This window comes from Mustelus asterias, chromosome 22, assembly GCF_964213995.1.
Source record: "Mustelus asterias chromosome 22, sMusAst1.hap1.1, whole genome shotgun sequence".
Lineage (NCBI taxonomy): Eukaryota > Metazoa > Chordata > Chondrichthyes > Carcharhiniformes > Triakidae > Mustelus > Mustelus asterias.
This window is the reverse complement of record NC_135822.1, coordinates 74,586,632-74,603,257: the sequence shown is the minus strand read 5'-3', so window position 1 is coordinate 74,603,257 and position 16,626 is coordinate 74,586,632. Positions and strand designations below refer to the sequence as shown.

At 48.4% G+C, this 16,626-nt stretch overlaps 1 protein-coding gene across 3 annotated transcripts in view; it reads left to right on the top strand.

Annotated features, from left to right (window-relative positions):
* The window catches only part of adgra2 (adhesion G protein-coupled receptor A2), a 240,667-nt gene that overhangs the window by 205,691 nt on the left and 18,350 nt on the right, over window positions 1-16,626 (top strand). For all 3 annotated transcript variants that reach the window (XM_078239650.1, XM_078239651.1, XM_078239652.1), the window contains 7 exons: window positions 652-850; window positions 2,566-2,715; window positions 6,601-6,762; window positions 8,042-8,233; window positions 8,315-8,522; window positions 11,412-11,620; window positions 16,411-16,538. In XM_078239650.1, the coding sequence (XP_078095776.1) occupies window positions 652-850; window positions 2,566-2,715; window positions 6,601-6,762; window positions 8,042-8,233; window positions 8,315-8,522; window positions 11,412-11,620; window positions 16,411-16,538 (1,248 nt within the window). The remainder of the gene's footprint in view (window positions 1-651; window positions 851-2,565; window positions 2,716-6,600; window positions 6,763-8,041; window positions 8,234-8,314; window positions 8,523-11,411; window positions 11,621-16,410; window positions 16,539-16,626) is intronic.

The window sequence follows — 16,626 nt, the reverse complement described above, 5'->3', positions numbered from 1 at the left end:
TCACAGCGCCAGGGACCCGGGGCAGACACGGTGGCACAGTGGTTAGCACTGCTGCCTCACAGCGCCAGGGGCCCGGGTTCAATTCCCGGCTTGGGTCACTGTCTGTGTGGAGTTTGCACATTCTCCCCATGTCTGCGTGGGTTTCCTCCGGGTGCTCCGGTTTCCTCCCACAGTCTGAAAGACGTACTGGTTAGGGTGCATTGACCCGAACAGGTGCTGAAGTGTGGCGACTAGGGGAATTTCACAGTAACTTCATTGCAGTGTTAATGTAAGCCTTACTTGTGACTAATAAATAAACTTTATTTTTACTTTAGAAAGCAGTTCTTCACACAGGCTGTTGGAAATCTGGATCTCTCTCCCCAGGAAAGCTGTGGAGAGTGGGGGGTGGGGTGGGGGGTGGTGCAGAGGGAAATTCCTGATCTGAGGTTGATAGACAGTGCTTAGGCAATGGTTTGTTACAGAACCCCCAGCTGGGGCTAAGGTACAGATCAGCCCTGATCTTTCTGAATGAGGGGCTGAATGGCCTCCTCCTGGTTTTGTGTCCCAAAGCTAAGGGGACATATTGGGATGGATGTGGCTGCAGCTCTCAGTGACGCCTCTCAGGCTGATCGCAGGCGCTTGTTTTTGACATTTGGTCGTTGCTTTCTCCAGGTGGCCTCGCACACTGGCTGGAATCACTGCCTACCAGCCCTGCCTGCAGTATCCCTACTCTTCCAGCTCACTGGATTCAGCGTCACTGCAGAAGAAAACCTCCCGCAAGTGTGAGCGCTCGGGCCAGTGGGAAGATGCTGATTACTCAGAGTGTCTCTATACCAACGACTATACCAGGGTTCTGTACACCTTCATCCTGGTGAGTTTCACCAAAGATCATTCCACAAGTCGCCTTGCAGTGAAGGTTAGAAAACTCCAAGGTGACAAAGTACAATCGGTGATGTTTGGAAATGATTGGCTGAGTTAGTGCAACATCCCTCTCTACCTGTTCCCTCAGTGAAGACATGAATCCAACAGGCTCTATCTACACTTAAACAGAGACCAGAATGATGTTCCTCTGGGACTCTGTATCTAACCCCGTGCTGTACCTGTCCTGGGAGTGTTTGATGGGGACAGTGTAGAGGGAGTTTTACTCTGTATCTAACCCCGTGCTGTACCTGTCCTGGGAGCGTTTGATGGGGACAGTGTAGAGGGAGCTTTACTCTGTATCTAACCCCGTGCTGTACCTGTCCTGGGAGCGTTTGATGGGGGACAGTGTAGAGGGAGTTTTACTCTGTATCTAACCCCGTGCTGTACCTGTCCTGGGAGTGTTTGATGGGGACAGTGTAGAGGGAGCTTTACTCTGTATCTAACTCCGTGCTGTACCTGTCCTGGGAGTGTTTGATGGGGGACAGTGTAGAGGGAGCTTTACTCTATATCTAACCCCGTGCTGTACCTGTCCTGGGAGTGTTTGATGGGGACAGTGTAGAGGGAGCTTTACTCTGTATCTAACCCCGTGCTGTACCTGTCCTGGGAGTGTTTGATGGGGACAGTGTAGAGGGAGCTTTACTCTGTATCTAACCCCGTGCTGTACCTGTCCTGGGAGTGTTTGATGGGGACAGTGTAGAGGGAGCTTTACTCTATATCTAACCCCGTGCTGTACCTGTCCTGGGAGTGTTTGATGGGGACAGTGTAGAGGGAGCTTTACTCTGTATCTAACCCCGTGCTGTACCTGTCCTGGGAGTGTTTGATGGGGACAGTGTAGAGGGAGCTTTACTCTATATCTAACCCCGTGCTGTACCTGTCCTGGGAGTGTTTGATGGGGACAGTGTAGAGGGAGCTTTACTCTGTATCTAACCCCGTGCTGTACCTGTCCTGGGAGTGTTTGATGGGGACAGTGTAGAGGGAGCTTTACTCTATATCTAACCCCGTGCTGTACCTGTCCTGGGAGTGTTTGATGGGGACAGTGTAGAGGGAGCTTTACTCTGTATCTAACCCCATGCTGTACCTGTCCTGGGAGTGTTTGATGGGGACAGTGTAGAGGGAGCTTTACTCTGTATCTAACCCCGTGCTGTACCTGTCCCGGGAGTGTTTGATGAGGACAGTGTAGATCTAACAGATGATTTGGATGTTTGAGGTGATGGAGCGGGTGCACTGTGGTGAAATGTTAATAATCAGATGAGTGATGCCGGTAATATTTTGATTTTTGTGGAAATTCTGTTCCTCTCTCACTGTATGTGTCTCTTTCTCTCTGTCTCTCTCTCTCTGTCTCTCTCTCTGTCTCTCTCTCTGTCTCTCTCTCTGTCTCTCTGTCTCTCTCTGTCTCTCTCTGTCTCTCTCTCTCTCTGTCTCTCTCTCTGTCTCTCTCTCTCTCTGTCTCTCTCTCTGTCTCTCTCTCTGTCTCTCTCTCTCTCTCTCTCTCTGTCTCTCTCTCTGTCTCTCTCTCTGTCTCTCTCTCTCTCTGTCTCTCTCTCTGTCTCTCTCTCTCTCTCTGTCTCTCTCTCTCTGTCTCTCTCTCTGTCTCTCTCTCTGTCTCTCTCTCTCTGTCTCTCTCTCTCTCTCTGTCTCTCTCTCTGTCTGTCTCTGTGCCTACAGATGCCCGTTAACAGTACCAATGCACTGACTCTCGCTCGCCAGCTGCTTGATTACACCATGGAGGCAGCCAATTTCTTGGATAGGATGGATGTGATTTACGTCGCCCAGATGATGGAGAAGTTTATCAGCTTTACGGATGAGATCCATGATGTAATGTATTTGAAACATCTGTGCTTTGTTTTGGTGAAACATTGTCCTGTTACTTTCCTGAAGCCAGTGCAGTTATTTCCAGCATTTGTTATAAGAACGGAAATACAGAATGGAAGCGTTAAATTATCGTGCAGCCTCAGACCAGGGAACAGCGCTTTGAACAAATCACAACTCAACATGGGAGCGTAAACTGGGAGATTGTGATCCCACTGGATTGGGCATGAGTTACACTGCATCTTGAACACTGGATCCAGTTGTGGGAACCCTGCACCTCGGGTAGAATCATAGAGGTTTACAGCATGGAAACAGGCCCTTCGGCCCAACTTGTCCATGCCACCCTTTTTTTTAAACCCCTAAGCTAGTCCCAATTGCCCCGCATTTGGCCCATATCCCTCCATACCCATCATACCCATGTAACTATCTAAATGCTTTTTAAAAGACAAAATTGTACCCACTTCTACTACTGCCTCTGGCAGCTTGTTCCAGACACTCACCACCCTCTGTGTGAAAACATTGCCCCTCTGGACCCTTTTGTATCTCTCCCCTCTCACCTTAAACCTGTGCCCTCTAGTTTTAGACTCCCCTACCTTTGGGAAAAGATATTGACTATCTAGCTGATCTGTGCCCCTCATTATTTTATAGACCTCTATAAGATCACCCCTCAGCCTCCTATGCTCCAGAGAAAAAAGTCCTCGTCTATCCAGCCTCTCCTTATAACTCAAACCATCAAGTCCCGGTAGCATCCTAATAAATCTTTTCTGCACTCTTTCTAGTTTAATGATATCCTTTCTATAATAGGGTGACCAGAACTGTACACAGTATTCCAAGTGTGGCCTTACCAATGTCTTGTACAACTTCAACAAGACCTCCCAACTCCTGTATTCAATGTTCTGACCGATGAAACCAAGCATGCTGAATGCCTTCTTCACCACTCTGTCCACCTGTTACTCCACTTTCAAGGAGCTATGAACATGTACCCCTAGATCTCTTTGTTCTGTAACTCTCCCCAATGCCCTACCATTAACTGAGTAAGTCCTGCCCTGGTTCAATCTACCAAAATGCATCACCTCGTATTTATCTAAATTAAACACCATCTGCCATTCGTCAGCCCACTGGCCCAATTGATCAAGATCCCATTGCAATCTGAGATAACTTTCTTCACTGCCCGCTGTGCCACCAATCTTAGTGTCATCTGCAATCTTACTAACCATGCCTCCTATATTCTCATCCAAATCATTAATATAAATGACAAATAACAGTGGGCCCAGCACTGATCCCTGGGGGCGGTACGGTAGCACAGTGGTTAGCACAGCTGCATCACAGCTCCAGGGACCTGGGTTCGATTCCCGGCTCGGGTCACTGTCTGTGTGGATTTTGCACATTCTCCGCGTGTCTGTGTGGGTTTTCTCCGGATGCTCCGGTTTCCTCCCACAGTCCAAAGATGTGCGGGTTAGGTTGATTGGCCATACTAAAAATTGCCCTTAGTGTCCTGAGATGCGTAGGTTAGAGGGATTAGCGGGTAAAATATATAGGGGGGTAGGGACTGGGTGGGATTGTGGTCGGTGCAGACTCGATGGGCCGAATGGCCTCTTTCTGTACTGTAGGGTTTCTATGATTCTACGAGGCACACCGCTGGTCACAGGCCTCTAGTTTGAAAAACAAACCTCTACAACCACCCTCTGGCTTCTGTCAAGAAGCCAATTTTGTATCCATTTAGATACCTCATCCTGGATCCCATGAGATTTAACCTTATGCAACAACCTACCATGCGGTACCTTGTCAAAGGCCTTGCTAAAGTCCATGTAGACAACATCAACTGCACTGCCCTCATCTACCTTCTTGGTTACCCCTTCAAAAAACTGAATCAAATTTGTGAGACATGATTTTCCACTCACAAAGCCATGCTGACTGTCCCTAATCAGTCCTTGCGTCTCTAAATGCCTGTAGATCCTGTCTCTCAAAATACCTTCCAACAATTTACCCACCACAGATGTGAGGCTCACTGGCCTGTAGTTCCCAGGCTTTTCCCTGCAGCCCTTTTTAAACAAAGGCACAACATTTGCCACCCTCCAATCTTCAGGCACCTCACCCGTGACTATCAATGATTCAAATATCTCTGCTAGGGGACCCCCAACTTCCTCCCTAGCCTCACACAATGTCCTGGGATATACTTCATCAGGTCCCGGGGATTTATCTACCTTTAAAACCTCCAGCACCTCCTCTGTAATATGTACACTCCTCAAGACATCACTATTTATTTCCCCAAGTTCTCTAACATCCATGCTTTTCTCAACAGTAAATACTGATGAGAAATATTCATTTAGGATCTCACACATTTCTTGTGGATCTGTACATAGATGACCTATGTGGTTGACTCCCAACTGCCCTCGGGCAACGAGGGATGGTCAATAAATGCTGCCAGTCAGTGACACCCATGTCCCACAAATGAATTTCTAAAAAGGTGTGGTAACACTGCACCTTGAACACTGGATCCAGTGTGGTAACACTGCACCTCGAACACTGGATCCAGTGCGGTAACACTGCACCTCGAACACTGGATCCAGTGTGGTAACACTGCACGTCGAACAATGGATCCAGTGTGGTAACACCGCACCTTGAACACTGGATCCAGTGTGGTAACACGGCACCTCGAACACTGGATCCAGTGTGGTAACACTGCACCTCGAACACTGGATCCAGTGTGGTAACACTGCACGTCGAACAATGAATCCAGTGTGGTTTCACTGCACCTCGAACACTGGATCCAGTGTGGTAACACTGCACCTCGAACACTGGATCCAGTTGTGGTCACTGAGACACAGGGTTAAAATTCTGGTGCTGGGACAGGCTGAGTTAGTGACAAAGGTCAGTGTTCTGATCGGTAAACTGAAGAGGCTTAAAAACGATGTGACCTTTGACCTGTTTGAGGGGTATCTGTTCACAGGATGGAAAAGGTTCCTCTTCACAGAAAGAGTGACCGGTAACTGGAACAGACCGAGACAGAGTGAGGGGAGTGAATAAAATGGCACTGTATGAGGAACAATTGGACCCGACAGGGTGAGGGAGTATAACACTGACCTAGTGATGTCCCTCAACCTTGTGACTCCCCCTGCATTGTAACCACTCCAGTCTGGGAACCCCTTCATTGTTGTAGGAATAGTCCATTCAGCTTGCTGTTACTGAATCAATCAATAGCTCACTCTCTCTCTCTACCCCCCTCCTCCCTCTTTCCGTTCCTCCCATCTGTCTCCCGTTTTCTTGCCTTCCTCTTCTTCCCATCTCCTTCCCTTTCTCTGCTCTCTCCTCCCCACCTCCCCCACTCTCTCTCTTTCTCCCCCACTCTCTCTGTCTCTCTCTCCCCCACTCTCTCTTTCTCTCTCTCCCCCACTCTCTCTTTCTCTCTCTCCCCCACTCTCTCCCCCTCTCCCCTCCCCAACCCCCCCCTCTCTCCCCCACCACTCTCTCTCTCTCCCTCTCTCTCTCTCTCCCTCTCCCCCACTCTCCCTCTCCCCCACTCTCTCTCTCTCTCCCCCTCTCCCCCACTCTCTCTCTCTCCCTCTCCCCCACTCTCCCTCTCCCCCCTCTTCCCCACTCTCTCTCTCCCCCTCTCCCCCACTCTCTCTCTCTCTCCCCCTCTCCCCCACTCTCTCTCTCTCCCTCTCCCCCACTCTCTCTCTCTCTCCCTCTCCCCCACTCTCCCTCTCCCCCCTCTCCCCCACTCTCTCTCTCCCCCTCTCTCCCTCTCCCTCCTCTCCCCCACTCTCTCTCTCTCTCCCCCTCTCCCCCACTCTCCCTCTCCCCCCTCTCCCCCACTCTCTCTCTCCCCCTCTCTCCCTCTCCCCCTCTCCCTCCTCTCCCCCACTCTCTCTCTCTGTGCCCCATCAGCTGGGTGATCTGATTGTGGAAATGGCCAGTAACATGATGCTGGCCAACGAGGAAATTCTCCTCATGGCGCAGCAGGAGAATGCCGCCTGTACCAGGATTGTCCAATCAGTGGAGCGTATTGCCAGCCTCACCTTGACGTCTCAGTCCCAAGCCATCAGCAAGGTAAGATCCTGGGAATGGTTGCTGCAAACTGTGCTCCTGTGGAGTGAACCCTGACCTGGAGCGAGTCCCAGTCTGTGCACTGGGTGACTCTGAACATTCTCTCAACGAGCTGTGAGGGAGGACTCAGACTCACTCAGAGAAACACCAGCCATGTTTACCCCATGGTTTAGATCAAAGTCCCAACCTCCAATCACTGAGTCCCTCTGGGGCACAGTAAGATCCCAGTCCCCAATCACTGCATCATCCCCACAGAGAACATCAAGACCCCAAATTCCAGTGCACCCCTCCCCAGCTCCCAGGGAACACAAGATCCCAACCTTCATCTGTCCCGGTCACGGGTGGCACAGTGGTTATCACTGCTACCTCACAGCGCCAGGGACCCGGGTTCGATTCCAGCCTCGGGTAACTGTCTGTGTGGAGTTTGCACGTTCTCCCCGTGTCTGCGTGGGTTTCCTCCGGGTGCTCCGGTTTCCTCCCACAGTCTGAAAGACGTGCTGGTTAGAGTGCATTGGCCAGGCTAAATTCTCTCTTTGGAGAGGGTTCAGAAAAGATTTACCAGGATGTTGCCTGGTATGGAGGGCATTAGCTATGAGGAGAGGTTGGAGAAACTTGGTTTGTTCTCACTGGAACGACGGAGGTTGAGGGGGCGACCTGATAGAAGTCTACAAGGTTATGAGGGACATGGACAGAGTGGAGAGTCAGAAGCTTTTTCCCAGGGTGGAAGAGTCAATTACTCGGGGGCACAGGTTTAAGGTGCGAGGGGCAAGGTTTAAAGGAGATGTACGAGGCAGATGTTTTACACAGAGGGTGGTGGGTGCTGGAACTCGCTGCCGGGGGGGAGGTAGTGGAAGCAGATACGATAGTGAGTTTTAAGGGACGTCTTGACAAATACATGAATAGGATGGGAATAGAGGGATATGGTCCCCGGAAGGGTAGGGGGTTTTAGTTCAGTCGGGCAGCATGGGCGGTGCAGGCTTGGAGGGCCGAAGGGCCTGTTCCTGTGCTGTAATTTTCTTTGTTCTTTGTACCCGAACAGGCGCCGGAGTGTGGCGACTAGGGGAATTTCACAGTAAGTTCATTGCAGTGTTAATGTAAGCCTTACGTGTGACCAATAAATAAACTTTATTTGACTTTACTTTAAAAATGGGAGTTTGGTGTGGGAAGCAGGATGGTGAGGAAGGAGCTGGAATTCGGGAGGGAGAGAGACAGGATGGGATTCAGCTGTGTGGCAATGTCAGCTCCATGTCCGTTCACTCAAATGCTGCTCTCTTCCTCCCAGGTTTCAGCAAACATCGCCCTGGAGGCCTTCCTGGTCAAACCAGCTGGATATATGGGACTGAGCTGCACGGCCTTCCAGAGGAACTATCGGTTCAGCAGCATCGACAGACAGACTGACGGAGCTGAGCCCCATATCAGCTTCCGCTGCAGCACCGGCAACCTGAACAGCTCTCTGAAGAACTTCCCCATCAAGGTAACTGGTCAAATTGGGTGTGGGTGGGGATGAAACTGTCCTCCTCATCTTGTGACACCTTGCTTCTTTCTGCCCCTCCAGAACAGCATCGGGCTGGCCTCGGTCCAGCTGCCCCCTTCTCTCTTTAGCCGCTCGCCCAGCGCCCCGGTTCTGGGGAACTCCAGTTGCCAGCTGCAGTTTGTGGTGTTCCGCAATGGAAAGCTGTTCCCCAGCACCGGCAACTCTTCCAACCTTGCCGACAGCGGGAAGCAAAGGAGTGTCTCCACCCCCGTCATCTTCACCAGGACAGGTGAGCTGGTACAGGCAGGTTAGGAACAGCACTCTGGTTACCCTGGGTGAGGGGAGTGCGTGTGTGTGAGTGTGAGTGTGTGTGTGTGTGTGTGTGAGTGTGTGTGAGTGTGAGTGTGAGTGTGAGTGTGTGTGTGTGAGTGTGAGTGTGAGTGTGAGTGTGTGTGTGTGAGTGTGTGTGAGTGTGAGTGTGAGTGTGTGTGTGTGAGTGTGAGTGTGAGTGTGAGTGTGTGTGTGTGAGTGTGAGTGTGTGAGTGTGAGTGAGTGTGTGTGTGTGTGAGTGTGTGTGAGTGTGTGAGTGTGAGTGAGAGTGTGTGAGTGAGTGTGTGTGAGTGTGAGTGTGTGTGTGAGTGTGTGTGTGTGAGTGAGTGTGTGAGTGTGTGTGTGTGAGTGTGAGTGAGTGTGTGAGTGTGTGTGTGTGAGTGTGAGTGAGTGTGTGTGAGTGTGAGTGAGTGTGTGAGTGTGTGTGTGCATGAGTGTGTGAGTGTGAGACTGTATATCGGAGCAAAATAAAACAGAAAATGCCGGAAATACTCAACAGGTCAGGCAGCGTCTGTGGAGAGAGACAGAGGTTGGCGACCTTTCATCACAGCTGTATGTAGGGTGCAGACAGCAGTGGGAATATCATTGCATTGCAGGTCCAAACCTTTCCATTTCACTGCCCTTTTGGCACGATCCAGCTGCTTTCATAGAATCTCTACAGTGCAGAAGGAGGCCATTTGGCCCATGGAGTCTGCACCCCACAATCCCACCCAGGCCCTATTCCTGTAACACCACATATTTACCCTGCTAACCCCCCTGACATTAAGGGGCAATTTAACATTTAGTCTTGGACTTTCCAAGATGGCGCTGGAGCGAGGCAACTTCTTGCAAGCTGTGCCCAGCACGCCTTCTAATTCTATCTTTTACTCTCGTTACATTCTGCACTCTCTCATTTCCTTCTCTATGAACGGTATGCTTTGTCTGTATAGCGCGCAAGAAACAATACTTTTCACTGTATGTTAATACATGTGACAATAATAAATCAAATCAAATCAAAATCAAAGCACGGTCAATGCACCCTAACCCGCACATCTTTGGAGTGTGGGAGGAAACCGGAGCGCCCGGAGGAAACCCACGCAGACACGGGGAGAATGTGCAGACTCCACACAGACAGTGACCCAAGCCGGGAATCGAACCCGGGTCCCTGGCGCTGTGCCACCCTGAGAGACGTGAGTCTTTCAGTATCTCAGGACCTCAAGCGCTTTACAGCCAATCAGGTAGTTTTGAAATGAATTCACTGTTGAAACGTGGCAGCTGTTTCCTCACACACACCAAGCTCATGATGCTCAGATTCTCTGTTTAGCAATGTTGTTTGGTGAATAAATATTGGCCAGGACATTCTGCCCTGCTATTCTTTAAGATATGATGTGGAGATGCCGGCGTTGGACTGGGGTGGGCACAGTAAGAAGTCTCACAACACCAGGTTAAAGTCCAACAGGTTTATTTGGTAGCACGAGCTTTTGGAGCGTTGCTCCTTCATCAGTCTCACCTGATGAAGGAGCAGCGTTCCGAAAGCTTGTGTTACCAAATAAACCTGTTGGACTTTAACCTGGTGTTGTGAGACTTCTTACTGTTCTTTAAGATAGTACAGTGGGAGGAAGCCTTTATCTCCAGCCTAAAATAGAGACAGTGCTTTAGTTTAACATTTCATCAAAAGACAGCACCTTCGGAAGTGCAGCATTCCCCCAGTGCTGCACTGGGACGATCAGCCTGGATTACATGTGGAAGTGTCCGGAGTGGGATTTGAGCTGGGAGTGCTGCCACAGCTTGCACCTTCACTTCAATCATTCTTAAATAGGAAGGAGAAACTGAGTAAAAAGCAAGAAACTGAATTTGGTTTGGTGATGCAAAATGAACTTTGAATGATATAAACCTGAAACAAAAAGAACGTCAACATCAATAATGCTGGAAATTAGCACATGAAATAGAAAAGCAGGTTAATGTTTCTGAGGAACCGTCAGTCACCTATTTACCAACCAGTTATTGTACTTAGCAGGAACACCAACAGCTGCAAGAACAGGGTAGCAAATGTTTTCTATCTGCAAAATAATCACTCGTTGCATTTTCTTTGAGCAATGATATGTATTTCTGTCACAGGCACTGACTCTGTCTGATACACTGATCCAAACACTCTGGCTAGCTCCTGATCTCTCCCCGGAAAACCTCCCAATGGGACTATTGGCTCCAGTCAGTGAAACAAGCAAATTAAATCAGTCAATCGTAGATCGTAGATCTCTGTCAGTCATGTCTGATGCTCAGAGATTTAGACACAGAACTTGCTGAAGCAACCAGACTGTGTGAATGCTACGCACTGAGTCTCAGCTGATACAAAATTACTGGAGACTGAGTGGGAAGAAGTGGGGTCGTGAGCGATTAGCCAAGGTGGAGGTTCGGCAACTTTCAGTTGAGTCCAGTATTATAGACAGATGGAGCCTTCGCGAGGAAAGGTTGCTGATCGGTTGGTTTTGTGGATATTTGAAGGATATGGGTGGCACAGTGATTAGCACCGCTGCCTCACAGTGCCAGGGACTCGGGTTCAATTCCAGCCTCGGGTCACTGTCTGTCTGGAGTTTGCACATTCTCCCCGTGTCTGTGTGGGTTTCCTCCGGGTGCTCCAGTTTCCTCCCACAGTCCAAAGATGTGCGGGTTAGGTTGATTGGCCATGCTAAATTGCCCCTTAGTGTCAGGGGAACAAGCAGGGTAAATGTGTGGGGTTACGGGGATAGGGTCTGGGTGGGATTGTGGTTGGTGCAGACTCAATGGGCCGAATGGCTTGCTCCTGCACTGTCGGGATTGTATGTATGATGATAATTTCAGTTTTTTTTGTTTCTATATCGGTGCTGTTCAGATGGTTGTGGTGTGAGCAAGGCCACGGATCCTATCCTGGTATCCCTGCGTCACGGGCAGTTCGGGGAGGACCCGGTGGCAGCCCGTTGGAATTTTGACCTGTTGGATGGCTTCGGAGGCTGGCAGGCAGAAGGATGCCAGATAGCGCACACCAAAGTTAACATCACCACCATGTGGTGTCACACATTCAACAACGTGGCTGTACTGAAGGTGAGGAGGCGCTGGGAGTGTGGGCAGTGCTGAGTGAGTATCTGTCGCACAGAGCCACAAGAAGCTGTTTGGGATTTTGCATCAGTCGCTCAGAGAGATTAATGAGTGATGCTTCCTTGTTTAAATCTTCGCATCTGGCCTGAGAGTAATGATCAGCAAATTGTGAAGCCTGTATCCTAACTGGTCAGTGCACCACTGAGTCCTGTACACCCTTCACATTCTGTCCTTGTTGACCTGCGTTAGCTCCAGCTCTGGAAATGCCTTCATTATAAAATTCTTACCCTTCCTCTCAAATCCTTCCATGGCCTCATTCGTCACGATCTTTGGAACCTGCTCAAGACCCACCACCCGCTGAGATCGCTGCGATATTGCTCATGGGGTAATTATTTATGAGACAAAGAAGCTATTGGAGACAGTAGCTAGATTTGAAGATGGAAGTGGTGGTAGTTCTTGGCTGCTTGGTCAGGGAAGAGTTGATTTGCGACAAAGCCTGGATTCCAGAGTAGGCAGTGAGGGGAAAGGATGCAAAGAGGGAAATTGTACAGACAGGATATATGCACATTTGGAGGAAAGTGGACCATGTAGTGACAGGCAGCAAGGTTTTGTACAGGGAAGGTCAGGTCTCACCAACTTGATTGAGTTTTTTGGAGAGGTAACAAAGATGAATGATGAGGGAAGGGCAGTGGATGTAGTTTATATGGACTGTAGTAAGGTGTTTGACAAGGTCCACATGGCAGACTTGTACAAAAACTAAAATAACAAGGGATTGGGGTGGGCTGGCGAGATGGATACAGAACTGGCTTGGTCATAGAAGACAGAGAGTAGCGGTGGAAGGGTGTTTTTCAGAATGGAGATCTGTAGCTAGTGCTGTTCCACTGGGATCAGTGCTGGAACCTCTGTTGTTTGTCGAACATATAAATGATTTGGAGGAAAATGTGGGTGGTCTGATTAGTGAGTTTACAGATGACCTGAAGATTGGTGGAGTTGCTGATAGTGCCAGGGATTGTCGGAGGATACAACAGGATATCGATAGATTGGAGACTTGGGCACAGAAATGGCAGATGGAGTTTAATCCAGACAAATGCGAGGTGATGCATTTTGGACGATCAAATTTAGGTGTGAATTATACTGTAAATGGCAGAATCATTAGGAACATTGACATACAGAGGGATCTGGGTGTGCAGGTCCACAGTTCCCTAAAAGTGGCAACACAGGTGGCCAAGGTGATTAAGAAGGCCTATGGCATGCTTGCCTTCATCAGCCAGGGCATTGAGTACAAGAGTTAGGAAATCATGTTATAAGAACATAAGAACTAGGAGCAGGAGTAGGCCATCTGGCCCCTCGAGCCTGCTCCGCCATTCAATAAGATCATGGCTGATCTTTTCGTGGACTCAGCTCCACTTACCCGCCCGCTCACCATAACCCTTAATTCTTTTACTGTTCAAAAATTTATCTATCCTTGCCTTAAAAACATTCAATGAGGTAGCCTCAACTGCTTCACTGGGCAGGGAATTCCACAGATTCACAACCCTTTGTGTGAAGAAGTTCCTTCTCAAATCAGTCCTAAATCTGCTTCCCCTTATTTTGAGGCTATGCCCCCTAGTTCTAGTTTCACCCGCCAGTGGAAACAACTTCCCTGTTTCTATCTTATCTATTCCCTTCATAATCTTGTATGTTTCTATAAGATCTCCCCTCATTCTTCTGAATTCAATGAGTATAGCCCCAGTCTACTCAGTCTCTCCTCATAAGCCAACCCTCTCAACTCCGGAATTAACCTAGTGAATCTCCTCTGCACCCCTTCCAGTGCCAGTATATCCTTTCTCAAGTAAGGAGACCAAAACTGTACACACTATTCCAGGTGTGGCCTCACCAGCACCTTATACAGCTGCAACATAACCTCGCTGTTTTTAAATTCCATCTCTCTAGCAATAAAGGACAAAATTCCTTTTGCCTTCTTAATTACCTGCTGCACCTGCAAACCAACGCCTTGAGATTCCTGCACAAGGACACCCAGGTCCCTCTGCACAGCAGCATGCTGCAATTTTTTGCCATTTAAATAATAGTCCATTTTGCTGTTATTCCTACCAAAATGGATGACCTCACATTTACCAACATTGTACTCCATCTGCCAGACCCTCGCCCACTCACTTAGATTATCTATATCCCTTTGCAGACTTTCAGCGTCCTCTGCACACTTTGCTCTTCCATCCATCTTAGTGTCATCTGTGAATTTTGACACACTACACTTGGTCCCCAACTCCAAATGATCTATGCTAATACTAAACAATTGCGGTTCCAACACTGATCCCTGAGGCACACCACTAGTCACTGATCGCCAACCAGAAAAACACCCATTTACCCCCACTCTTTGCCTTCTGTTAGTTAACCAATCCTCTATCCATGCTAATACATTACCTGTAACACCGTGCACCTTAATCTTATGCAGCAGTCTTTGGTGCGGCACCTTGTCAAATGTCTTCTGGAAATCCAGATACACCACATCCACAGGTTCCCCATTGTCCACTGCACATGTAATGTTCTCAAAGAATTCCACCAAATGAGTCAAACATGACCTGCCCTTCATGAACCCATGCTGCGTCTTCCCAATGGGACAATTTATATCCAGATGTCTCGCTATTTCTTCCTTGATGATAGATTCAAGCATTTTCCCTACTACAGAAGTTAAGCTAACTGGCCTATAGTTACCTGCCTTTTGTCTCCCTCCTTTTTTAAACAGTGGTGTCACATTTGCTGTTTTCCAATCTGTGGGAACCACCCCAGAGTCCAGCAAATTTTGGTAAATTACCACGAGTGCATTTGCTATTTCTCCCGTCATCTCTTTTAGTATCCTGGGATGCATTCCATCAGGACCAGGCAACTTGTCTACCTTTAGCCCCATTAACTTGCCCAACACTACCTCTTTCGTGATAATGATAGTTTCTAGGTTCTCACCTGCCATAGCCTTCCTGTCATCAATTTTTATGTCATGAAAATAGACCTTTAAAGATTTCCCAATCCTCTAGTTTCCCACTAATCTTTGCCAATTTGTATGTATTTTCTTTCAATTTGATACCCTCCCTTATTTCCTCAGATATCCATAGCTGATTATCTCTTTTTCTACAGTCCTCCCTTATCACTGGTATATACTTTTGCTGAGCACTGTGAAAGATCACTTTGAAAGTCCTCCACTGTTCCTCAATTGTCCCACCATAAAGTTTTTGCTCCCAGTCTACCTTAGCCAACTCCTCCCTCATCCCTTTGTTGCAGCTATATAAAACCTTGGTTATGCTGCATCTGGTCACCACACATTACCAGAAGGATGTGGAAGCTTTGGAGGGAGTGCAAAGAAGGTTCACCAGGATGTTGCCTGGTCTCGAGGGTGTTGACTATGAGGAGAGGTTGAATAAACTAGGATTGTTTTCACTGAAAACACGGAGGCTGAGGGGAGATCTGATAGAGGTCTACAAAATTATGAGGGGCACAGACAGGGTGGATAGTCAGAGGCTTTTTCCCCAGGGTGCAAGTGTCAATTACAGGGGGCACAGGTTCAAGGTGAGAGGGGGAAAGTTTAAGGGAGATGTGCGGGGGAAGTTTTTCACACAGAGAGTGGTGGGTGCCTGGAACCCGCTGCCAGAGGAGGTGGTGGAAGCAGGCACATTAGCAACATTTAAGAGGCATCTGGATGGGTCCATGAACAGGGAGGGAATAGAGGGATACGGACCGAGTAAGGGCAGAAGAACTTTTTAGTTAGGGCATCCTGATCAGCACAGGTTTGGAGGGCCAAAGGGCCTGTTCCTGTGCTGTACTGGTCTTTGTTCTTTGTGACTACAAACTTCGATCTATGTTAATGTTTGCAGGAAGTGCAGACTGAGAGGGGGTGGGACTCATTGAGGCATTTCACAGGCCTTGAGATGTTGAACACCTCCCAAACTCACGACTGCCACCACCGAAAAAGGCCAACAAAGCTGTCCCTGGAATGTGGTGATGTCTCGCAAGCTGCGCCCAGCGTACCTTCTCATTCTATCTTTTATTCTCGTTCTACATTCTGCACTCTTGCCTTTCCTTCTCTATGAATGGTATGCTTTGTATAGCACGCAAGAAACAATACTTTCACTATGTTAATACATGTGATAATAATAAATCAAATTGAGAGGGATGTGTGCAGTATGGAAACACCACCAGCTCCTCGTTTTACTCCAAATGAGTCACAATTTAGGTATATATCACCAATCTTTCATTGGCCCTTGAGTTTATTAGATTAGGGTGTGTTTAATTGAGGTGTTAAAGATGATAAAAGGATGGATCAAAGTTATTGCCTCAGGTGTCAGAGTGCAGAACAACACACCATTAAAATTAGAAGCAGGTTGTTTTGGGGTGATGTCAGGAAGCACTTCTTAATGTAAAGACTAAGGAAAGTCTGAAACTCTCTCCCATGGTCAGCTGCTGAGATTCAGGGCCAATTGTAAATTCTAAAACTGAGGTTGAGAGCTTACTTTTGGGAAGGATATGAACCAAGACTGGTCGATGGAGTTAACAGAGAAATTAGCAATGATCTAATTGAGTGGGTGGGAAAGGCTTTGAGGGACTGAATGGCAACATCACTGGTTAAATTCCTGCTCCTTCCCCAAACAGCTTCTTCATGGACTGCCATGAGCCAAGGCACACAACCACTTCTCAGAGCTTCCAGCCTGGCCAGTGACGTCCAGATTAAAATAATATATCTGGAAGAAAGCGGAGGTTGTATTGTATTTATCTGGGTTATTTATGACTTCATTTTGTTTCCCTTACAGAAAATCAGTAACCAGCCGACCCCTGTTCAGGGTAACATCCAGGCTCTGCACCCTATCGTCTACACCTGCACTGCTGTCCTCTTACTCTGCCTCTTCACCGCCATCATCACCTACATCCTGAAGCACAAGTAAGTGACCAGCTTTACCCCGTGTGCCAAGGGCGGAAGAGGCAATGGTTGTAACCAGGTTACATAGAGGGTATAGCACAGAAACCGG